The sequence below is a fragment of the Chanodichthys erythropterus genome, chromosome 4 (genome assembly GCF_024489055.1).
Source record: "Chanodichthys erythropterus isolate Z2021 chromosome 4, ASM2448905v1, whole genome shotgun sequence".
NCBI lineage: Eukaryota > Metazoa > Chordata > Actinopteri > Cypriniformes > Xenocyprididae > Chanodichthys > Chanodichthys erythropterus.
The window spans coordinates 30,845,230-30,870,426 of record NC_090224.1 but is presented as its reverse complement, the minus strand read 5'-3'; the positions used below and the strand labels follow the sequence as shown (position 1 = coordinate 30,870,426).

The 25,197-nt window shown below is 38.6% G+C and overlaps 2 protein-coding genes across 5 annotated transcripts in view; one reads left to right on the top strand and one right to left on the bottom strand.

Annotated features, from left to right (window-relative positions):
• Positions 1 to 3,004: 3,004 nt before the first annotated feature.
• Positions 3,005 to 7,897, top strand: zfp36l1b (zinc finger protein 36, C3H type-like 1b). The gene is made up of 2 exons (XM_067384735.1): positions 3,005 to 3,215; positions 4,892 to 7,897. Exons 1-2 carry the CDS (start codon positions 3,165 to 3,167, stop codon positions 5,894 to 5,896), a joined length of 1,056 nt encoding a protein of 351 aa, XP_067240836.1. The 5' UTR covers positions 3,005 to 3,164; the 3' UTR covers positions 5,897 to 7,897.
• Positions 7,898 to 10,504: 2,607 nt separating this feature from the next.
• The window catches only part of rad51b (RAD51 paralog B), a 71,130-nt gene continuing 56,437 nt past the window's right edge, over positions 10,505 to 25,197 (bottom strand). For 3 of the 4 annotated variants that reach the window (XM_067384728.1, XM_067384727.1, XM_067384729.1), the window contains 2 exons: positions 11,369 to 11,532; positions 10,505 to 11,120 (listed from right to left, as the gene is read on the bottom strand). In XM_067384728.1, the coding sequence (XP_067240829.1) occupies positions 11,417 to 11,532 (116 nt within the window). In that variant the 3' untranslated portion in view covers positions 10,505 to 11,120; positions 11,369 to 11,416. Of the gene's footprint in view, positions 11,121 to 11,368; positions 11,533 to 25,197 lie in introns of those variants that run through there. The other variant, XM_067384731.1, reaches the window with a different exon arrangement.

Genomic DNA, 25,197 nt, shown 5'->3' with positions numbered 1-25,197 from the left:
TCTGCATTTTGTTGTTTATGATGATAAATGAGAATTTGCGTGAGTAAGATTCAGAATTCAGTCAATCCTCATTAGTCACCGGCATTTGCACGGTGGCTGATCACAACGCCTCTGATTGGACATTGCAGTCCTAAACTCAACAAAACCGTGTGTGATTGGTTATAATGCTCAACACTGCAAACTACATGCGTAAAAGAAAATTAATATAAATATGATGTAACGAATAAATCTACTGTAAATGTAATGCCGCAATTTTCATTTTTATAGGTAATGTTTCTTATCACGGGTAGACTACTTTCTTTCAAGGGGATCAAGCCTTCATTAGAGGGGTCAGACCCCCCCAAACCCCCCTGTAATTCGCACCCTGGTTCCAGGTACAGTAAAATGTGGCTTATAAGTAACCATGCAATCCCCCCATTTCAATTATACATTTTTTGACCACTAAACAACTGAATCGTTGTACCTGAGGACTTAAAATGCCATTCTAAGAGACAGAGAGTGAATCACACTGACTTGAAGGAATCATTCACCGAAAAATTAATAAAGTCACACTTGTGTCATTTCAAACTGGTTTGGCTTATGAGGTATGGGCCACTTTTATGACACTTAAATGGTGCTTTTGCGTCCTTTTTAAAGTTTGCCGACCCAAATTGTCATTTTTTATACAAAAAAACAGTTCCACTGACAGTCATACAGGTTTAAAACAACGTGAGAGTGAAAAATGTTTTAATTTAATTTAAATTGGCTGAGTTATTTTGGGTGAATTATTCCCTTAAAGGCACAATGTGTAAGATTTTTGGATTAAAATATCCAAAAACCACTTGAACAATGTTATATATTTTGTTGACATTATTCCACATGTTTCCAAGAATGTTTAAATCCAGAGGAATAAGCTATTTTAACCAGGACACAGACTGTTACCCTCGGTTTCCGGTTTTATTTTGTAGAAAACATGGAAACACCAAAGACGCTTTAAAATATTATGTGCTTTATTAGACAGGCGAGAAACTGTGTGGATGGATACATTCACTGACAGAAAACTAATTATTGTTATATAGCTCAACACAGTAAGTCTTATTGTTTAAATTTAGTTTTCTTGATTTACCACGATCTATCTTATCTCATAGTAGCTGGCCAAAATTGGCGAGCGAACGCACAGAGTAGCATTATAACAACATACAAATCTAATATGATAAAACAGCACTGTGTTACCCCACATACGCATGGCCAGAAGAAGCGGAAACGCTACATTTCACAGAACCAAGATAAGCTGTTACTGTGATGTTAGCTATAGTAACAGGACAGTTTTGAGTGTCATTGTTTGTCTGGAGCTGGTGTTCTGCTGGCGACTAACAACCAACTTTTGTTTGTATACTCTTGTGTACTAATGTTCACTTTGTCGTTCATTCATCATCTTCACTTAATTTTTCACAAAGCTTTATTTTGCTTCAACTATGATAAAGATACTTTCACTCTTTCACCCCCAAAATGCACGCATTATGTGCATTTTGGGGGCGGAGCAATGAAGGGGGTGTGTTTGTTTGGGTTAATTTCAAATATCAGCAGTGTTTCTCAGAAATCACTTACTGCACCTTTAACAAAAAAAAAAAAAAAAAAAAAAAAAAGATTTTTTGACTTTTGTAGTTCATCAAAACAAATTAATTCTGTCATTTACTCACTGTTATGTCATTCCAAACCTGCCTGACTTTCTTTCTTTTGTGGAACACAAAAGGAGATACTTTGAAACTAAATGGGATTCAAACAATTGAACCCCACTGAAAACAAATATTTTTAAAATATCTTCTTTTGTGTTCCCGGTAGAAAGAAAGTCATTGGTTTGGAACTCCTTTACAATGACTCTTATTTTACTGGTATTCTGCCATGAATATAATATTTTAACATGATTACAAAAGTCACGATATACAAAACAAGCTGAAATATACTTTGAAAAGCACTTCTGTGAATACTTTGAATATAACAGTAAAGCTCTGATAAAAACTGAACCCGAAGGTCAGGGTCTTTGGCGAGTGACATTGTGGTTGACAAAGCATCGAGGTCAGTAGATCCTGATGGGTCAGCTGAATATGCAGAAATTATTTTTGTGTAACGTTTGGAGAAAACAACACAAAGGAAACCAGAATCTATCCGGGGCATGCTAAACATGCCAATGGATTTACAGGATCAAGACCCTGGAAGCATGCAGTGAAGGAGAATATGCCGGCTGCTGTTGTCCAGCACATACTGTATACTGTGCGGTGCGTCCTTTTCATCTTTTAATGCCTTTGAGTTAGTTGGCCTCATAAAAAAAAAAAAAAGAAACTGTAAAAAACACCTAACCATTGAAGGAAAATAACAATTAACGTACATGACAATCTGAAGCTTTTCTTATCTCTGCACATTTCAGAGATAAGAAAGCCGTACTAAAAATGACTAAATCAAGCCAAATTATTTAATGCATCTTTCATTACTCATGCATTCTTTCCCTCACTTCATTCTTTAAAATGTTCTGATCAGAAAAAAATGACCATGCTTTCCTAAAATGCATATGATATTATTTTTTAAATAATGCTTCTATATGGTGCCTTTAAATAAACTATAAATTAAATCAAAATCATTGAAGATTATATATAATTAATAGCTGGAATGTCTATTATTTATTTTGTATTGTACAATACAGCTTTTTTGCTCACACTGAGATCCACTGTCCATTAGTATGATATTATGACTTAGGCTACTAATGTCACCTCTCAGCTTCACTTTAGTCAAACTCATATTTGTGTTGTTTAAAGATTTATTGGCTATAACTGGAATGCTCTGAGTGGGTTGAGTGAAATGCTCGGTTGTGATTAAATGTATGGTAATGAAGGTTCGTAGAAATGAAGTTTCGTAATCGGTTGAGTCAATGTAGTGCCATACATCATTTCAGAGCGCCATAGAGAAGTGCAGAAAAGAGGCATGGTCAGATATGGCCCCGCCCATTCTGCCAGGAAGACTGCGCAAGTTTTTATAAAGGATATGCGCGCAAGTTTTGGCAGGACAGAGGGGGCTCTCTGCGGGGCAGAACTATATCAAAGACCCTTCAAACACAGGAATACACCCACCGTGCCTTTACAAACCATCTATTTGTCAACTCTTAAGTATTTTTAACAACCCCCGATACGACAATGACTGCGACCGTCGTGTCTTCTTTCTTCGACTACGAAGTGACGAATAAGGTAATTTCTATTTTTCTGGAAAGTAGTTTTATCAGTTTATATGATTGAGAAACAGATCAATATCTCATAAAAATGTAGCAGTGGTTTGAGATGCTGTTTTCTACACCGATGTCAAACTTTTCAGGTTTGTGCGTGTGTGTGTGTGTGAGAGAGAGAGAGAGAGAGAGAGAGAGAGAGAGAGAGAGAGAGTGGGACGAGAATCTTGTTTGTGAACTTCATCTAGTCTTGTGCATCTAATGTTTGATCTGCAGTCATCGATTGCTAATCGATTAGGGGAGAATAAGGAAATCTAATAGATTAGAATAGTTTCATTCATCTCCTTTTATGCGTCATCGGTTAAACGTATGCTACACATAAAGGTGTGCATTATTTGCTCTCGATTCGATTATACACTATAGTGAAGGCCATAAGCCATTTGACATAAAACAAGTTCTCTATCATGGGAAACAAGGGTTATACTTAATGGATTTACTTCTAATAATCCCAAACAGCGGTTCTAACCTAAAATTAAGGCAATTTGATTTAATTGTCGTATTATTTTAGTTTCACCCCATCTCTTGAGATAATCTATAGGTCAGTTGTGAGCATATGAAGGTCTCTAAAGCCATGTAACATTGTACTGTGAACATGCAATCTTAACTGTGACGTAGGGGAACGCTTTAAGGGGGTGTTCAGGATGCTTCTAAACAGTTGGGCGAAATGAAACTGAACACAAGGGTCTCGAGACGCTCTTTTAAACGTTAAACCAACGTTAAAGGGATTGTTTGACACAAACTTCAAAATGTACTCACCCATGCTATTGCATGTAGTGTTATGAACACAAAAGGAGGCTAATGTCCTTGGGTGGTGTTTCGCTTGAATCAAGCAATATTGTGAGTCTTCTGAAGCCTTTTTAAACATAGCGTCGCTATCACATGACTTGCGAGAACCAGTGAAATCAACCCTATAATGTCATAGCATTTTTTAACTGCTAATTATATTTAACAGTCATTACTGATGTGAATATTAAAACGACTGTAATTTCTCACATCGTTTTGTCATTTTACCTAAAAAGAACTGGGGTAGGCCTATTGCTCACGATTCAGCATAGAATTTCATGGGGCAAGTATATGACATTTTGAGTTTTAGTTGAACTATTGTCATAAAACTTGACAAAGTACTGACACTCAGCGAACAAGATTAAAAAGAAAATGTGTGATGCAATGCAATGGCCACAGTTATCTCTCAGACACTTGTATATAGGCCTACCTACAAATCAAACATAGCCTGGGGTGTTTTTTTTTTCCTCATCCCCAATACACATAGGCTAGATTTTATTACAAAGCTGTATTTTCCTTTACCTTAAATTTTTTAGAAAGCCATAGAAAGATTTTGTATCTTACTTACAGTTACTGGTTATGCAATAAATCATCATTCTAATGTGCACCGTTTCTGCAGTAATTTCAGATGATACATGAGTCTAGCACGTTCATGACTTAATAAACCTTTCACTTTTAAAGAGATTGCTGGGTAGGTCAAAAGTGCTGGGACATTAATGTTCACTTTTATAAAACAGGCCTTAAAGCTGACCTGAAGACAGAAAATACCATAAGCATGTAATAAACTCCCACTAGTGGTATTTGTAGCAAAATCATGCCCAAAATTTTGAGACATTGTTTTGTTTTCTTCATTTTCAGAACAATAAGATGATGACCTACAACAGTCCCCTCTCCAGTCCCCATTTACAGTCTGTCCCCTCCACCGGTGCCAATACCCCCTTTAACCCCACCGGGTCCCTGCTGGACAGGAAGGTGGTGGGTACTCCTTCAGTGGGACTCTACCAGCGTCGCCACTCTGTGTCCGTTACCAGCTCCAAATCAATGCAGAACCAATTTATTAACAGTCTCAAGATGGAAGGCTCGGCTTCCATGAATGGGAGCAGTAACAACAAGGAGAACCGTTTTCGTGACCGGTCCTACTCTGAAACCGGGGAGCGTCTAAGGCCGAGCAACATCACATGCATTAGTGCCAACGGAAACAGCCAGGTCAACTCTAGCCGCTATAAGACCGAACTCTGCAGACCTTTCGAGGAGAATGGCACTTGTAAATATGGCGACAAGTGCCAGTTTGCCCATGGGATGCACGAGCTTCGTAGTCTAAATCGCCACCCCAAGTACAAGACCGAGCTCTGTCGCACCTTCCACAGTATTGGTTACTGCCCGTATGGGCCGCGTTGCCACTTCATCCACAACGCAGAGGAGCGCCGCGGACCCCCTCCTCTCTCCGCCTTCAACAAGATGGAGCGCCCCCGCCTTCATCACAGCTACAGTTTTGCCGGTTTCCCAAGCTCAGGTGGCTCCCAGGACAGCCCAACCTCTGTCACACCTCCACCCATATTTTCCAACGAAGACATCAACGAGTGGCCCAGCAACCCCTTCACTTTCTCAAGTCAAGAGCTCGTCAACCTGTTTGGGCCCAGTTTAGGTGGCACCACTGTTCCTGATCTGCCCGGTCCTCACTCACCCACCACACCCTCCTTCTTCAGGCCCATGTCCGAGTCTCCACCCAGCCCTCCGGACTCCCTCTCCGACCAGGAGGGCTACCAGAGCAGCCTTGACAGCCAGAGCGGATCCGAGTCACCTGTGCTGGACGCGACACGTCGCCTCCCCATCTTCAGCAGACTCTCCATCTCTGACGATTAAAACCTGCCCTCAGAGATTTCAGGCCTGAAAGAGACAAAGTTGAGAAAGAGCTGGCGAGAAAGAGAGTAATTTTCCTCCTAGCAATCCCTTCCTGTCCTTGGTTTGTTTACAGCAGAGAAATGGACTAAAGTACAGTGTTCTCGTAGCCACTGAGTCAAATCAGAAACCATATTACCCTGTAGCATCAGCTTTGAGCGAATATCCATGCCTCGCTAAACGTCTTTAACATGCCCAATGTAATGCAAAAAACCCGAACTGTTCGCCTCTAGGCCCACTCGAATGTTGAGGTCTCAATCCTCAGTGGAACATGTTAAACAAATCCATATTTAGTTCAAACTTAAGAGTATAGTTTTCTAAATTGTTCAAGGACGTTCTCGTTCAAAGAATCTACTGAATATTATAGCAACGATGTGCTTTACAGACCTGAAAGTGCCACTTTTCTTGCAGAAAACTCTCGGCGGTAGATCGTCAAGACTTAAAGTGCCTATCAAACAATTACTTTACTACTTTTCCAGTCACGTTGATTTTTTGGAGATCTGGGGTAGAAAAGGTTTCTTAAAAAAAAAAAAAAAAAAGAATCAAACCCATCTTAGATTTGTATGAATCATTCTGAGAGATATTTGTATGTCTAGTGGTGCTAATTGTGCTGTCACCTTGGTAATTATCCCTAGAACATGTGATCCCTTTGCTAAAATAGTGTCTGCTGGTTGTTGGATTATGTTAGAGAGAATATGTGTGAGAGAGGACGTCCTTCCTTTATTCCTTCTGTTCATGTTACCACTAAAGATGTGACTTCAGTGGCCACTAATTGTTTCGTTGTAAACAGATCGTTGAAATGTTCTATCATTAATTCCATATTGTATTTCCCCTATTATTGTTATAATATAGTTATTATTGCATCATTACAATTATTGTTGGTATTTTCTGTTTGGAAAAGAGAACTTTCAAACTGAAAGTTTTGCTTGTCAGTGCTTATTTAACTTATCAAAATGTATTTATTGCTGATTGTAAGCATTTTTTTTATTTTGTTTGTATTTATCTGGATAATGAAACAATAGAATATATTTTCCTTTATGTTAAATTATGATCTTCCGTATTAATCGTAAGATTGTGAAGACCTTTTTCGTTAAGTTTCAACAGTTAATATATTATACTGCAATGACATTTTGTAACTACATTTTGATTTATTTTTAAAGTGAAACTTAATTTAAAATGAGAAAGCAAGAGGATTGTTTTGCATTTATTTATTATTTTTCTCCCTAATGTTGGACTGCAGTTTCAAGATGTTTATGCCTCTATAATCCTTTATTATTAGGCTCCGACCGTCTAGAATGTAAACTGAGTTTTCTTGACAATAACAGTCCTGTGCCTGTGATTTTATAAATCTGACTGGGATCCTCTCATTAAGACTTCTTTTGGTTTGAACAAATCACAGACAATAAATGCATTATAGTTCCAATCTCACGCACCCCGCGGTGGTCCAATCCTTTGATCACTGCATGTCTAAAATGGACGGTTAATAAGGGAATTGTTAAAAATGCATTTGTCTATTTATTTTGCCCATTTTGAAACCATGTTATGTTCGCCAGCAAGCATGTGTTGTTTTGATTTGTTATGACTCAAAATTCGTATTTATTTACAGATTTTGGACCACTTCTACTTGCTAAGTGCCTAACAGTACATTCCAAGAGTCTTGTACCTTTTAGGATTGTAATCCAGAGTCATTATATAGATTTTAGTGGAAATTCGAGGTTAACAGGATTGACATTGAGAGAGCTACATTTGAATGTGTCCTATGTTAGCAGCTATTGCTGTTCACATCAATGTTTTCTTTTGTAACGACAGATTGCAGTTTAAACCAATAAAATACCTATTTATAAGCAAACCGACGTGTTTTATTTCCACACGAATGACAGACTTGATAAATGTGACAAAAGATCAAAGAATGACTCTCAAAACGGTTTCAAAAAGTTGTATTTGTAAGTTTGCTAAAGCCAGGGTAATAAACTCTAACGCAAACAGCTGTGCTTATTATTTCATGCCATATTTTGACATTCTCCCTGGATAAATTCTTATCCCTAGAAGCCACAAACTTGAATTCCACACTGATCCCAATACAGCTGAACACTATGAGACGGGGGGGTTGAGGGGATGTTAATGAACCAGCTAAAATGCTCAAGCTGCTTTCCTGGAAAAGTGCTCAAACACAGGAAATCAAAATTCTGTCCCGGCCCAATAGCAAGGATGTGAAAGGCCCTAAACTATGTCTTTCCCTGGCAATGATGTCAATGGCTTTTTGAATTTCTGTGCTGCTTTCAAAAGTACTGCCAATGACTGGACTACTAGATAGAAAGAACGGGCCCCTTGAGAACAGACAGTTTGTTACTGTAGCAACAGTCAGGAGGGGTCTTCTGCTAGCAGTCTTCAGTACATGTTTGCTCCCTACGTCACTGAACAAGCATCCGTGCACTGCGAGCACTGTCAGTCCTTGCTGGGTTTTAGTTTAATTTCCCTTAGAGAGAGAATACCATGCTAAGTTCCTGAGGAAAGCTGTGATCATGAATACAATCATAGCAGATAGGAGCCAGTTGACCATCTGAGTAGTACAACATTCATCATTTTCACTGCTTTAACCTTTGGTCTTTAAAGTTCACCCAAAATGGATATTTCAGTGTAGATGGTGAGCAGTGTTCAAAAGTAGATATTTCAGTGCATATTTCTTTCATTAGCTGCCTTTATATTTTAAAGTATTAGTCCACTTTTAAATAAACTTTCTCCTGATAATTTACTCACCACCATGTCATCCAAGAATGTCTTTCTTTCGTCAGTTGAAAAGAAATTAAGGTTTTTGAGGAAAACAATCCATATAGTGGATTTCAACGGCTACCAACAGGTTTAAGGTCCAAATTGCAGTTTCAGTGCAGCTTCAAAGGGCTTTAAACGATACCAGACGAGGAACAAGGGTCTCATCTAGCGAAACGATCTGTCATTTTCGAAAAAAAATACAACCGTTTATGCTTTATAAACAGAAAATATCGCCTTGAACCTACTTCCTGTTTCCGCATTCTTCAAAACGCTTACGCTGAATGTTCTACGCCTTCCCTATTCTACTTATGGAACGAACGCGGCGGCAGTTTAGTTTTTTTCCGTAAGTTGAATAGGGAAGGCGTAGGACATTCAGCGTAAGTGTTTTGAAGAATGTGGAAATGGGAAGTACTTCGGCCTACGTCATGCGTGACCTTTCCAACGTGATTACGTAATGCGTGGCACATCGCAGAGCTAGTGCAAGACAAGCATTTGTGGTTAAAAAGTATATCTTTTTTTTTCTTTAGAAATTGACAGATTGTTTTGCTAGATAAGACCCTTATTCCTCGACTGGTATCATGTAGAGCCCTTTGAAGCTGCACTGAAACTAATTTGGACCTTCAACTCGTTAAACCCTGTTGAAGTCCACTATATGGAGAAAAATCCTGGATTGTTCTCCTCAAAAACCTTGATTTCTTTTCGACTGAAGAAAGACATAAACATCTTGGATGACATGGGGGTGAGTAAATTATCAGGAAGTTTAAATTCTGAAGTGAATTATTCCTTTAACGACAGCCCTGAGTTTTTAGGTGAAGCAACCCTTTAGAATAGTAATGCAGCAAAGCATAACAGCAATCCCGTATTTGGGGTTGTCACTGTTGGGAAAAGTGCTGTAATTGTTAGTTATTCTGTTATGAATACACACGGCAGTCAGTGTCTATGCACACCAGGGTTGTGGGTCACTGGGCCTTTAAGAACAGACACAAGGAATAAGGCCAAAGTCGCAGTTGAGCAATACTCACACCATAGACTTTGTAATTCCTCTATCAGCTCTTTTTGTTCCTCTGAGTGTTTCAGAGGGCAATGAGTAAACAAAGAAGAGTTCACAATGTCAGAATATTGAAACGATTTATACTAATGCGTGTACAGAAAGGGAATTTCGGGGAGTTTTGAACTAGGGGAATGTGTTTTTGTTGGTTTAACCTCAAGACTGTGCAATATCTAAATGAGCCTCACAAAGCAGAACAAAACAAAAGTTTCTGAACAGAACTGACTTCAGGTCATGTGTATCCAATTATCAATTCAAAAGCAAACACTGCTAAAACAAAGAATCAATGCTAATTTAAATATACTGATATTCAACAGAAATCATTCAACAGTGTTATCTTTTAGAATAATAAAGCCCCAAGCACATTTGTGCATGTCCTCGTGTGGCTGGTTCGTATTGTGGCACTTAGAAAAAGTCTGATGTGAGAGAGTACAGATCACCATGGATTTTAGACTCGCGTCAGGATCTCATGACTCTCTGCTCTGATTTTTAAATTCACCCTGAATGTTTTATTCTCCAGAGCCTTCTGGTTTGCAGGGAAAGAAGGAGTTTTCCTCCCCTCGGTACAGGCACAGGCAGCGATATCGCCACAGGTCAACCATTAAACGATCTGTCAAAACATGTGAACTCTCAGCCTATCAGCCTGCTTATGGGGGGAAGGGAGGAGAGATATACAGAAAGAGGATGAAAGAGAAAGACAGACAGAAAGAACACCTACTCAGCATTGCGGGTTGGGTTGTCAAAACTGACTTTATCTGCTGGCGGAGAGAGCTAAAGATGGCATCGTCGTTTGCACTGTCAGCAGAATCTGCTAATTAAATTAAAATAATTAGAGATTGGAAGACTTTGAATTTAAAAATCAGTTTGATTTATTAATGCTAGAAGTGTATAAAATCTGTACTGCATCATAAATATAAATACAAAGTATATAGAGAATATGTGTGAATGCGTATATGTGCACATATACAACCAAAAGCAAAACAAGTCAAAAAGGAGGAACCACCCAAAATAACACCATTGTTCATCTAATCAGACAAACTTCCCTTTAAGGCAGAGGAACCATGGGAACAGGAGTCATGGGAATAGAAGTCATGGCAACGGCCAGTCAGGGTCAAGCAGCATTTGTCCAAGACTGCGGTCTTATCATACGATGAGCGAGAGGAAAATTAAGCCTGTCAATCAATAGCGGACTGATGCTGCAGTTTTGTAACTAGATGAAAATTGAGGTAATGTTCTACAAAGGGGAGGCTTGGTCGTCGACCTGTGGAGTTTGCTCTGTCCACTTTATGTCTGTCTGTCCTTCGTTTTTGGCATAAAGAACAAGCTGCTGATCCACCACATGTTCCTGCAATGTTTAACCATGGCTTGTACCTGTAAGAAATCATAAAGCAATCGTATTATTTAATTGTTAGGAATATCTATGGTGGATGATAAATATTAAATGCTTTGTGCCTCTACAATTTCAATAGCATCATAGTGTCACTATAGTCATCAAATGACCATCGAAATAACCTTGATGTTCAAATGTATCATCACACTTCGTTATCTTTAGATAATGGATGGCATTGGGTGTTACACTGACATAGAAAACATTAGTCATTTCACATTTGTTTACTGGCCTTAAAAATAGAACAATAACAGCCACTAAGTTCTGCAGCCAAGGGTTCTCAGCAAGTAGAAGGCGTGGCCTGGGAGAGGTTGTAGATGAACCCCGTCCTCACTCTGATTGGCTGAAGCCCTGGATCTGTTCCTTGGATTAAAAAACTTTCTGGGTTTTCATTTCCTAGAAAACATAAAAGCATAAAATTTCAAATTCTAGAAAAAAAAAACACTCCTTAAAACAAGAAATGATATCATCAAGGACCCCTGACCACCATGATGGTGTCAGTAAGTAACTAAAATATCAGATAATTGGGTGTAAGGTTAATTCAGGTCAATTTAAGACTTTTTCATCTGTATTTTTAACTACTTTTTTAAAGAATTCTCCTTTTCATTATCTTGGACATCCTTATTTGTCATTGACCCATGAGCAACCTTGTCCACTGTCTCCCTAGTTTACCTGATTCCGGTAAACGCTACAAAAAATGACTCCACAACGGACTTGACAAGAAAAATATGGGTTGGTTTAACTTTGGCACAGACTGACATCATGAAGGTATTATACACAGACATACAGTATACACACAGACATCAATTTGAGGGAAAGTTTGTGGAAGGAAATAAAGGCTCCACTGAGCCTTTAGGTTGCACCTCCATTGTAATCTATGGTACTTTAAATCTTGGTAAAGAACAGAAGCAGTTAAATGACCAATATGAATTCCTATAAAACCCAAGAAAACATACTCCTAGTGACCAGCTGAAGGAAATGAGTGCCAAATTTAATGTGGCCAGGTTTGTGGGAGAAGACAATGTAGAACATGACTAAATACACATCTAGCTATGTTTTGCTACTGTCATTCCTGTGGCTGTGATGCTTATTATGAAACCTCTTTATTCTCAAGCTCTGACTTTTCATGAGAACAACACCTCCCATCTGGCTGGGTGTTAGTCTTGTTTCATTTTCAGTCAAAACCTCATTATGGAGCCCTAAAATAGAAGGCAAATACATGAACATCAAACTTCAACATTCAGTGAATCTATATTGGGGGGAAGATCACTGTAGGCCAGAGTCCTGCACAGGTCCTGTTTGATAAACCCGCACCCGCAGTTATTAACAGCACACCCGACCCGATATCCGACAGAAGAACTAATTATAGCCCGCACATGACCCGACCAGTTTGACATAAAAACCGTGACCCGACCTGCATAAATCTAATACATCAAGATTTTTCTTATGTAGCCCAACACAAGCAATAAAACCAACATTAGGCATTATATGTCACTGCATCTAATTAATCATTGCATTAAACACCACAAGTAAAATAATAGAACAAAGAATGTTTTAGTAGGGCTATTTAACTGTAAGCTTAAAAGCTAGTAAATATTTTATCAGATTCACTCAGTATTTAAACGCGGTGTTTACCTGGCTGCTGGTCCTCTTGTAGCAGCACAAAAAATATTCTAAAACTTGTATTCAAATTGTAAATAACCTATATTAAATACATAAAGCGAGCAAAGCGCGCTCCGTTTAATAATCACTATAGCTTTCAATCAGATGCAACGCCATTGGCTGCAATGCTCAGCGCTGTAAATCCTGCTGTAATTAGAAGCCTTTAACGGTCCTCAGACAGCACGTGAACACAAATAAGCATGGAACCATTTGAAAGCAGCTGTCAAATGCAACGAATTGGGCTGTAATAGTGGCTATTGGACCCACAGTCTAACCGTGCATACCACACGTCTGACCCACACCGCACCCGACACGTAAATATTATTCCATCCGTTACATAAAATTTGGCGGGACACCCGTCAGGTATCCGTCCGCGTGCAGGACTCTGCTCTAGGTACTTCCACTGGTAGTCTCTGCATTGCTCATCTGTATGAATTGCAAACTCTCATTGAAAACGAAGGATGTCCATCACTTTGACACTGCACATTGACATCAGTGTGAATGCATTTACTAAAGCTAGCACAACCTCTGTAGAGTGATATTAGTATCCCACACACTGGCAACTTACATGCTTGAAGTAATAACAGGCATGACTGATTTCTCCAGTTCCCGGTAACAATAACAACCAGCAAAAACACATGACACATCAAAACAAGAGGGTTTGAATTGGAAAAATCCTTCAAAACTTTGACTAGTGATTTCACATGACTGGTATCCCAAAGTACTAAGTGTGAACATACTGCTTACAATTATTTACTTCATCTGGTTCCGTTTCCATTGCGCCATTCAATGCCGCTGAATCTGATCCCTTCCCTGTACTACGGCATATATTCAATCTGGAGATAAGCAAACCCATAAACATACTTGAACAGAGTGCAGACGGATGTTGACTGGATCTCCTAACAAGCCTCTATATCAGACGTAACACATTAGTTTCGAGAGGCAGCGCCCTGCTAATACTGTGAAGCAGAGTGGTCGGGAAATGCTCTCCAGCAAGTAGGCCACTCATACTCATGTGCTCTGCATTTTCCATTTGACTGCCTCTGTACAGTACGGCCTCTGTAATCACACCAGCAGCTTGAGACAAACCGTAAATGTTTACATATGCCTTTAAGGGGGCCGCTCCAAATTCACTTCATATCCAGCCTTTCTCTCACCCTTTGTCACACTCAAACAAGCGCACACTGTGCTGTTAACAAGAATAGATGAGAGCTATTACGCTTTTTTATTACTCCATAAAGCAGAACACATGGGGCAAGTCCTAGCAAGATTGGCGAGACAGGAAATAACGAATGGAAACCTGTAGCTCAGAAGGGGTGTACATGGCCTATCACTCACCATTTTTCATTGAGCCCTTTTGGAAATTACATGTAAGAGCTTTGAGAACTTAGTACAAGCACAAGAGAACATGAAGTAGTACAGATGTAAAATAAGTGATCCGGTTAGCAATGCCCAACTCACTGAACCAGGACAAGCACAGAGCGAACAAGAGACAATTCCTCTTGAGGGCTCTCGCATTGACCCCCACAACTCTGCTTCTTTGATTTATAGAGCTCAGATGGAGTCTGGGGGGCTGGGAGGAGGAGATAAAAGGTTTCTTGAAATGAACACCTTAGTGAAACCTGCTGCAGTATAACGTATCACAGAAAGGGCCCCTTCACCTGGAGCACTGCAGTCCAGAAAACTTCTCATTAGGGGGACACATCAGTAAGACCGTCTGGGCACCAAGAGAACTCCAATGGGTCAGCCCCTCCAGAATGTGTTTTTGCACACGAGTTGCATGTTGTAAGTCTTAGGAAACAGAAATCATTAGAAAGCCCCCTTTACTCATTGGCCTGAGCTATTCTGGGTGCAGTCGAAACAAAACCCCCACAATAATCAAACCAAATTGCTAAATTACAGAGATGAGCAGCTTGAAAAATGTCTCACAATCATGGGAGACTTTACCCCGCAGAACCACAGCAGCTAAAGCCATCCAGATCCAACACTGATTGCTAATAATGAGTCAGTGCGGTACTGGCCAAGACACATGGTACAGCTCTGTAAAATCCCTCTACTCCTTACCCTGCTGGAAACATTGAGTCAGCCAAGGCCTTTTGTTTCAAGTTTATCTGTGTGAAGATAATGTGAGGCTTCAGCTTAGACACGCTGGGTAAAAAAAAAAAAAATTGCACCTTCATGTTACCCAGGTTTCAAATTAGTTGCTTAGTTTGTCTTGAAAAATAGGCCGTAGGTTTAGGATCCTCTGCCATGCCTTCCTGACAGGATGAAGAGTTTCGTTGTTCCCTTGTTGTTCCTGCAGATCCCATTGAACTAGCAAATCCTCCATGTGGCCTGGCAAAGGGGCAGCTTAATAAGGGCCTCGTTTTGTCCTTTGTGAGCCAAGGCTGGGGACATCAGCAAAAATGTTCTGATTCAGAAATGCTCCATTTCCTCTGTGGAGATTTGAGGACACTGTGGCTTTTTAAGAGAGCCAAAAATGAAGAACAGAAAGGGGGATTGCAGTTGTGTAATTGCCCTTACATAATTTCGATATAAATTTAATGGATTGGATGATAACCACCATTGACAGTAAACACCATTGTTTGCAGGCTTGTTTTTTATGGGAGGTAGGGTCAGGGTAGTTCATGTAGCTCAACTTAACCTCATTCTTTGTAGGGTAGACCTCAGGGATTAGAAAGATGAATTCAACTGACAGTCATCTGTCCAGGTCTGACTCAAGAGCTTGAAAGTGTAATGCAGAGCCCATTTTACTTTCAGGAGTTTGGGTTTTGGTACCCATGTATGCAATGCCCTCTGCTGAAAGCGGAACACAGTTCTGAGAGTACGGACATTTGCAGCTGTGACGGGGTGAGTCATTCTGTTTAGCACTTAAATAGAAAGGGGGTTTCTGTTCAACAATGACACTCACATAAGTACAGACAGAAATCTGCACATGTGCTTATGTGCACGCACACACATACACGACGCGTCAATGGGCACTGATAAATCAGCACCTGTGAACAGAATGAATCTTAAGAGAAACATGGTTTATGCAGAGGCTTTCGTTTGTTACTTCCATATTCACATGGATGCACGTGTGGCTGGAATACAGAACAGCAGCTGCACTCTGAGATGTGAGCAGATGATGGTTCCTAGAAGAAAACCCGCCAGTCCTTGCACGTCTTTTATCCAATTGATCAGGCAAGAGGGAAATAATTCACCAGAAATTACCCAACACCTGGGTAAATCAGTAACTGAAAATGAACTGCCTCTCCACAGGAGTTCTCTCAATGTCTCTCTAATATGAACTTGAGGAAGTGTCTTACAACGAAACTAAAGCATGATGTTCAAAGCAGCAAACAAGTTATGTTTTTGTGACAGTTTGGTCTGGTTCCAATCAAGCTTTTGCAAAGTGGTTGGTTCTAAGTCTGTCATCATTGACAATGCAGAACTAAATTTTGAATTAATGCATTTTTGATAACCTAGCCATTGATATTTTTAATGATCCCATATGAGAAACACATATAGTTTGAGTGTTCTCATCCGGCAATGTAAAAAAAGAGGATGTTTTCTTGTACTGCTGCTGCTTTCAGCAACTTATTTTCTTCATAAATCATAAAGCTTTTCTTCTAGAGAAAACAAGCAATTACACAACATGAACAAAATGAAACAGCAGTCCAGAAATATGATCTTCCAAACAAAATAAAAGTAGGGGAAGGTATGGGAAAAAACCCAGAATCCATGAAAAAGAGAGAAAGTAAAAGTGGAAAACAGGAACATTGACTAAGTGGCTGAGAGGAAAAGTAAAACTGGGATAGAGCAAAGCAAATGAGAGTTAGAAGGAGGCAAAGAAATGAAAAGTCGAGAGAGAGAGAGAGAGAGAGAGAGAAAGAGAAAGGGGAGAGGGGGAGCGAACAAAGCCATCTTTGTGTGAGGCGCTGAGAGAGTGGAGCAGAGCCAGGGCTTAGGGGGTGTTTCACAAGAGTACACTGACTGCATTCCTGCAATGTGATTATGGCCACATTTAATTTATTCTCCTGCAGGAAACACACTTAACCCTTCACTGTCCATCGGCTCTCATCAACTGGTCAGAAATCTTTTTCTTTATAATTATCCAGTAAGTAAATGTTATGCAAGTAAAACAGTTTTGTTATGACCTAACACAGCTTGCCAAAAGACCCAACTACAGACTCTGTAGTTCTTAGTGATTGCTTTACAGTCATTCATTGACTTTGCTTTGTGTTTTGCGGCGTCAGACAGCCCTAAATCCAGGCTAATTCAGCCTGAAGCGATTACACTGGGGATTCCCAGCACTGGATATTCTTTACATACACAAAGGCAGATCTGAGGTGAAACTTCACGTGCTTTATCGGAAACTAGAAGATTTTGTTGAGGAAATTTTTTTAGAACAAATCAAAACTTCTCTAGCCTCTCACAACCCTAGAGAGGATAAGTGGTAAGGAGGATGGATGGATGAACTCAAAATATGAAAATGCATGTAAGGACCTGATGAATTTACCTGGAGGTCACAACCTTTATTGTTGGTCTGTTAAAAAAAGAAAGATTTTTGAGAATGTGGTAGCAAAATTTGTTTCTGAATCTTATTGGATAAATAAAATTTTTTTATCCACTTTCAAATAAAATTTTCTTGATAATTTACTCACCCCCATGTCACCCAAGATGTTCATGTCTTTCTTTCTGCAGTCGAAAAGAAATTACGGTTTTTGATGAAAACATTCCAGGATTTTTCTCCTTATAGTGGACTTCAATGGCCTCCAGACGGTTGAAGGTCAAAATTACAGTTTCAGTGCAGCTTCAAAGGGCTTTAAACGATACCAGATGAGGAATAATGGTCTTATCTAGCCAAACGATCGGTCATGTTAAAAAAAAATACAACTGTATATGTTTTATAAACACAAATGATCACCTTTGTACGTGCTTCCACTTTCCATATTCTTCAAAAAGCTTATGCCGTATGTCCTACGCCTTCCCTATTCAACTTAGGGTAAAGAATGAAACTGGCACAGCGTTCGTTCCGTAAGTAGAATAACATCTTAGATGACATGGGGGTGAGTAAATTATCAGGAAAATTTTATTTGAAAGTGGACTAATCCTTTAAGATCACAGCAAATGTAGAGACAAATGATCACTTATTGTTTCTTACTTAATACTGTAACACCAAAACTTGCATGAACTAAAAATGCCTTTGTTTTCACTATCGGCCCCAACTGTTCTGAGCTTGTTGAATAACAGTACCCATCGCATTTCCATTAGTATGCGGTTTGGTACAGTACAATTACAAACCATTTCATGCTCTGATTTCTCAGCATGGTTAGCTAACCGCAATCAGGGCAGGAAAAGTGTGTTGGTGGAACAGCTTTAGTCATGTGGCGATTCACAATTTGTCTTATACATTTTAATCCTGATTCTGAAGCACCATAATGGATAAAGAAACTATAACCTAACAATTAGAAAATGGCACCATACAGAAATTTTTAAGGCCCTTTCGGCTTGATGACGAAAAATACCAGAATCAATACAACTGTTCTGCAATATCTCATTTAGGGCACAAAGGCAATTCGTTATTGCAAGAGATCTGGATAGAAAGCATTAGCCTTTTCTGCAGATTGCATTGTGCCTTGAACAAAGCTGTGCATTAGCTTGATCTGTTGCGCCAAGCTTGATGGTCATGGTTTCTGACCTCTTTGATTAGGTCTGTTTCTCAAATCCTGGAAGGCCACACACGTCTGTCAACAAGAAAAGACAACCAGTGCCTATTTTGACGGGCCCACCCTTGCTCCCTCTGTGATTCTATGTGTTTATACCTTACATAAAGAGAGGGAAAATTAGATAATGAAGAGAAAGCAGCACATCATTGGGGTTGACCACTCCCTGAGGCCACAAATATGGTAGCCAACTCATTCTCAAGACACCTCTTCATGTATATGTGTGTGTGTGTGTATTTTTTATATACAGTACAGTCCAAAACTTTGGAACCACTAAGATTTTTAATGTTTTTAAAAGAAGTTTCGTCTGCTCACCAAGGCTACATTTATTTAATTAAAAATACAGTAAAAAAACAGTAATATTGTGAAATATTATTACAATTTAAAATAACTGTGCACTATTTAAATATATTTGACAAATAATTTATTCCTGTGATGCAAAGCTGAATTTTCAGCATCATTACTCCAGTCTTCAGTGTCACATGATCCTTCAGAGGTCATTCTGATATGATGATCTGCTGCTCAATAAACATTTATGATTATTTTCAATGTTGAAAACAGTTGTGTACTTTTTTTCAGGATTCCTTGATGAATAGAAAGTTCAAAAGCATTTATCTGAAATACAAAGCTTCTGTAGCATTATACACTACCGTTCAAAAGTTTGGGGTCAGTAAGAATTTTTATTTTTTTGAAAAGAAATTAAAGAAATGAATACTTTTATTCAGCAAGGATGCATTAAATGCAGTGGCAGTAAAAACATGGCAGTAAAAAAGTGGCAGTAAAGACATTTATAATGTTATAAAAGATTAGATTTCAGAAACTGTTCTTTTGAACTTTCTATTCATCAAATAATCCTAAAAAAAAATATTGTACACAAATATTTTGTACAATTGTACACATTAAATGTTTCTTGAGCAGCAAATCAGCATATTAGAATGATTTCTGAAGGATCATGTGACACTGAAGACTAGAGTAATGATGCTGAAAATTCAGCTTTGCATCACAGGAATAAATTACTTTATGAAATATATTCAAATAGAAAACAGTTATTTTAAATTGTAATAATATTTCACAATATTACTGTTTTTACTGTATTTTTAATTAAATAAATGTAGCCTTGGTGAGCAGACGAAACTTCTTTTAAAAACATTAAAAATCTTAGTGGTTCCAAACTTTTGGACTGTACTGTATATATATATATGTGTATAAAGCATCTGTGTGAGAAAGGTAGGCTGGGGGGCAAAACCAATAGTGGCCTAAATAAAATCCCCTCTCCAAAGGATCAAAGTTGAACTTGGCAATTTAATTCCAAAAGGATATTGCCATTCCCAAAGGCTTCCCCTTGCCTCCAGGCATCTAGGCCTGTTATCCCTCTCATTAAAGGCAGAGTCTTAAGCTGTAGTGTAGCAACAGGGACAGCATTATTCCAGACCTGCTTATTCATGCCCATTACGGAAAGAAAGTTCTGTCAGTCCAACCGCAATCCAATAAGGTTGGACCAAAGAATATTATCCAACACTACTGTCATTTAAAGGTATTGCATAAAAGTTTTCCAACATAATCTAATAGAGCATTGGTGGAGCTAAGGACAATTATAAAGTCCCATTGTTTTAGCTGTGCCAGCACAGCTGAAGTTCAGCTAGGAAACTTAACTGTATTTTTTCAGAGAAAACTCAGTTCAAATGCAAGATATCAGCTAGTTTTAAAGATTTAATTCACTAGTATTGTATAATATTGTAGATAGTGGTTCAATTGGTCATTAAACCCACGGTTCGGATCATATCATGGTTATTAAGTCAGGGATCAGACCATTTTTTCAAATCAGCACAAAAAAAAAAAAAAAAATAATAATAATAATTGGGGGGTGGGGGGTAACTTTGCATTTATTACTTAGTTAGCCCACTTTAACTACTCTGATACCACAGCAGAAACTACTAACCTAACTAATACATTATTAAAGGCAAGTGAACAGACTGTAAAAAGAACAAATACTGTCACCAATTACAAGCATAGATAAATACAACAAAGTTACAAATAAAGTATAAGGTCTAACTGTAGTATTAATTTTCATGTACAGAAATGTAATAATTAAATGTAAAATGACACTGTTCACTGCATAAATTTAATATAGATTAATCTTTGTTAAAGTTGTGTTTTGTTGTTTGATTTACATGACAGACAACAGCAGGTATTTATAGGCTGCTGTCACTTTAAGAGTAAGACCCCATGCATGCTCACATCCGACAGATACACATCCGAACTCTCAACTCATTAAATTAAGAGATAACCGAATGTGTTTACGAGAATACTTGCCGAGAGGGGTATTTTGACATAATGCTTGTATGTGTCCATCCAAGGACACGAAAGAGAAATCAATTTGGAGTTTGCGAGCTATCTGAAATGCGCCTCTCTCCCTCCCTGTGTGCGTGCGAGCCTTTCATGTGCATCTGTGTGCACCGATAACAGTGTGGCGTTAGTTACCGAATTAAATCCTCTTTTGCCTCTCCTAGGGCTGGAATGTTTTTATATCTATTTAATGTGTAAACTAGCAAGACAAAATACGTGCTAATGATAACCTTTCACTCTATTGTGGTTAATCTTGCAATTGATCCGCGAATCGCATGCGTGCCGAACCGTGGGGCTTGGTCCGTACGGATCAACAACGATCCATTTAACCACTAATTGTAGATGCACAATATCAGCAAATCAGCATATTAGAATGATTTCTGATCATGTGACACAGAAGACTGGATTAATGGCTGCTAAAAATTCAGCTTTGCCATCACAGGAATAAATGCAGGCTTTTTGAACATTTTTATAATGTACACATTACCCATAATTAGGCATTAATAGTGTTTTTATTGTATTTTATTTAGACAACAGAATAAATAAATATAATTCCAAATAATTAAATTGAAAGATGCAAGTGAGGTACATCACATCAGTTGAACCACTTGGAGCAAAGATTGTTTTTTTATGCTTCATTCAACAATAGGAATTGAGCAATAGGTCAAGGGAAATGATAACACAATGAAAAGCACTGGTTAGATGTTTCAAATTAGCTACTTACTAAGAGTTCAGCAAGAGTGAAACATTCAAGTGCAGCATCATGCCAAGAGCAAAAGGCAGCAAATCTGGCACAGCGATGGTACAATTCATATTAACAGCATGAGGGCTGAGAGATGTACATAAAGCCTTTAAAGGGTTAGTTCACCCAAAAATTTTATTTCTGTCATTAATCACGTCGTTCCACACCCGTAAGACCTTTCATCTTCGGAACACAAATTAAGATATTTTTGATGAAATCCGTGAGCCTTCCAGTCTCCAATATGCTTCAACGATATTACCACATTCAAGACCCAGAAAGGTAGTAAAGACATCGTTAAAATAGTCCATGTGACTACAGAGGTTCAACCTTAATGTTATGAGGTGACAAATACATTTTTGTGCATAAAAAAACAAACAAAAATAAAGACTTTATTCAAGGTGCCAAAGAACATGTTTTCAAAAGATGTAATATAAGTGTCCCCTGAATGTGTCTGTGAAGTTTCAGCTCAAAATACCCCATAGTTTTTTTTTTTTTATTAATTTTTTTAACTGCCTATCATTATAAATGCACCGATTCAGGGTACGCAGCCCCTTTAAATCTCGTGCTCCATGCCCCAAGAGCTCGTGCTTGCCTTAAACATCATAAACAAAGTTCACATAGGTAATATAACCCTCAAAATGGATCTTTAAAAAGTGTTTGTCATGCAACATATCTAATCGCGTAAGTATAGTATTTATTTGGATGTTTACATTTGATTCTGAATGAGTTTGATAGTGCTCCGTGGCTAATGGCTAATGCTACACTGTTAGAGAGATTTATAAAGAATGAAGTTGTGTTTATGCATTATACAGACTGCACGTGTTTAAAAAATTAAAATAACGACAGTGTTGTCTCCGTGAATACAGTAAGAAACGATGGTAACTTTAACCACATTTAACAGTACATTAGCAACATGCTAACAAAACATTTAGAAAGACAATTTACAAATATCACTAAAAATATCATGATATCAATGATCATGTCAGTTATTATTGCTCCATCTGCCATTTTTCGCTATTGTCCTTGCTTGCTTACCTAGTCTGATAATTCAGCTGTGTACAGATCCAGATGTTAATACCTGCTGCCCTTGTGTAATGCATTGAACATGGGCTGGCATATGCAAATATTGGGGGCGTACACCCCGACTGTTGCGTAACAGTCGGTGTTATGTTGAGAGTCGCCTGTTCCTCTGAGGTCGTTTAAACAAATGAGATTTATATAAGAAGGAGGAAACAAAGGAGTTTGAGACTCACTGTATGTCTTTTTCATGTACTGAACTCTTGTTATTCAACTATGCCGAGGTAAATTCATTTTTTTGAATCTAGGGCACCTTTCAACAATTTCTACTCTTCCATGTCTGTGTCTTACATTGTTCACATAGCAGCGCTTCTGGATTCTATTCTAACTAACCCTTTAAGTGAACAATACTGTATATTAGGAGGTAATTAGAAACTGGAAGATACTAGTCATTAGGAAAATTACTGAGCTGATGAGGACATGTGTTAAGAACCAAAAGAGAGAGAGAGATGTATACAGCTAGAAGGGAGAAACAGACAGCTAATCCCTACAAGCAGCTGTTGTGTTCTGACCTACACCAGAAGCTGCCGTCTGTGACCTCACTAACACTGGTGTAAAGGTTAATCATTAAAGTGCATACACACTAACACTCATTTCTTAGGTACAGAGAGGTGTATGACTAACCCCATGACTAGCCCTGGTTATCTCAGACTCACACTACAAACCTACTTTGAATCACACTTTTGAGGACAAGGAGTTTCATTTTCTGCATATAATTCAGGTACTACTTCAAATACTAAACCTCAAGGACATAATGTTCAAAATGTTGTTTGTAAGAAGGATACATATTTGTGAACTGCATGTGCAAAGTATTGTTGAGGTTCTAGATAAGGACTTCTAGTCTCTGATGACCCAGACCTGAGCATCCTGTTTGTAAAAAAACAGCTTTGCAAAAAAATAAATATATAAATAACAATACTTTATACTAATACTAATGCACGTGAGATGCCCCAAATCTGTAGCCCTCTTGCTCTATTGTTTTGCTACTCTTCTCAACTGTCTCTTTTGCTTTTGTCATCGAAAATTGGCAACTCTCATTGAAAATGAATGTTTGGCAGTTTTGTCGTCGAGACCAGCTCATTAGAGTCTGAATCAAGACTGAAACCAGAAAAGGGTTGAGTTCAAGTCTAGATCGAGTCGACATGGTCCCAACTCTAAGTCATTAGACCAAGACCAAGACCATGGTCTTTGACTCAGACTTGAGATTGAGTCCGGTCTTGAATACTGCTTTGCAGTGATTTTCAGTGAACGGTTCAGTTTAAGGAGCTCTTTTGTGACACTCCTACATTCTTGCAATCTTCTCCACCTTTGGCACTTTATTCATTGTGTATGCACATGAGCAGACATGCAGTATACCAGGGATGTCCGATCCTGCTCCTGGAAGGCCAATGTGCTGCAGAGTTTAGCTCCAACCTCTCCCAACACTGGAAGTTTGTAGTAATCTGGAAAAATGTTATTATCTGATTCAGGTATGTTTAATTAGGACTGGAGCTGAAGTCAGCAGAATAGTGCCCCCAGGAGCAACATTGGACAGACTTAACTGAATGCTTAGGAAAAGGGCTGGTCTATTTTAAAAATGTAGTGGAGAAAAGATTACACTAAGGAAATCTGTTCCTGGTTGAGGGAGATGATATAGGGAGCCTTTTTCAGTAGATGTATCTTGGCTGTACATTTACAAAAGAACAGAAAAATTATTCCCTTCAAAAATGAGAGTAGGTGTTGATGGTCCATGAAACAGTTAATGGAAACCATTCCTAAATTTCCTGCTGGTGCTACCCAATATCAATAAGCCATTTAAAGACAACCCACATGGATTTAAAATGGGTGCCAGTGTCAGCCAAATATATCTCTGTAGTGGTGGATTGTCACATGATACCCTGTATTGGTGCCACAAAGAAAAGCTACATTCATATCTCATGGATTGACCGGGTCATGTCACTGGCCATGAACATCCAGGAAACTTAGCACGCCTCCATTAGATTTTTAGTAACACTTTAGTTTCTTCCAGGTAGGGGCACAGTCACAGAAAGTTTGGACATGTTGCCATACAACTTCCTTTGTAACCTACCATCTGTTTTGTATAGATATTCAGTCTCGGGTTGAAGCGAAGTTTTCTTTGCCAAAAATTAAGGTAAGACAAGTCCAATTATTTCAATTCGATAAGAATGGGACCAAGTTGGACTTGATGCAGGCTGCATTTCTCATAGGTGTTCAAGAAAAGGTCAACTTCAGCAAGCAGTGCAACATTTATCAGCAGCAAAATGTTGTACTCAAATATAAGATCAACCAGTAAAGAAATACATTTTCCAAATTTCCCGGCAAGACATGAGTGGTACACCACATTACAAACTCTGCCAAAAAGCGGTTCTACCAGAGAACTATTGCAGTACTAAACCAATACTCACAAGTCATTTTGTAATGACTTGGCTGGAAGCAAGCAAACTTTGATTCAAATATATTAAATTCCTTTAAAATCCTAGAGCTTCTTATGCACATTAGTTATTGCACTGGAAACATTAATAAAAA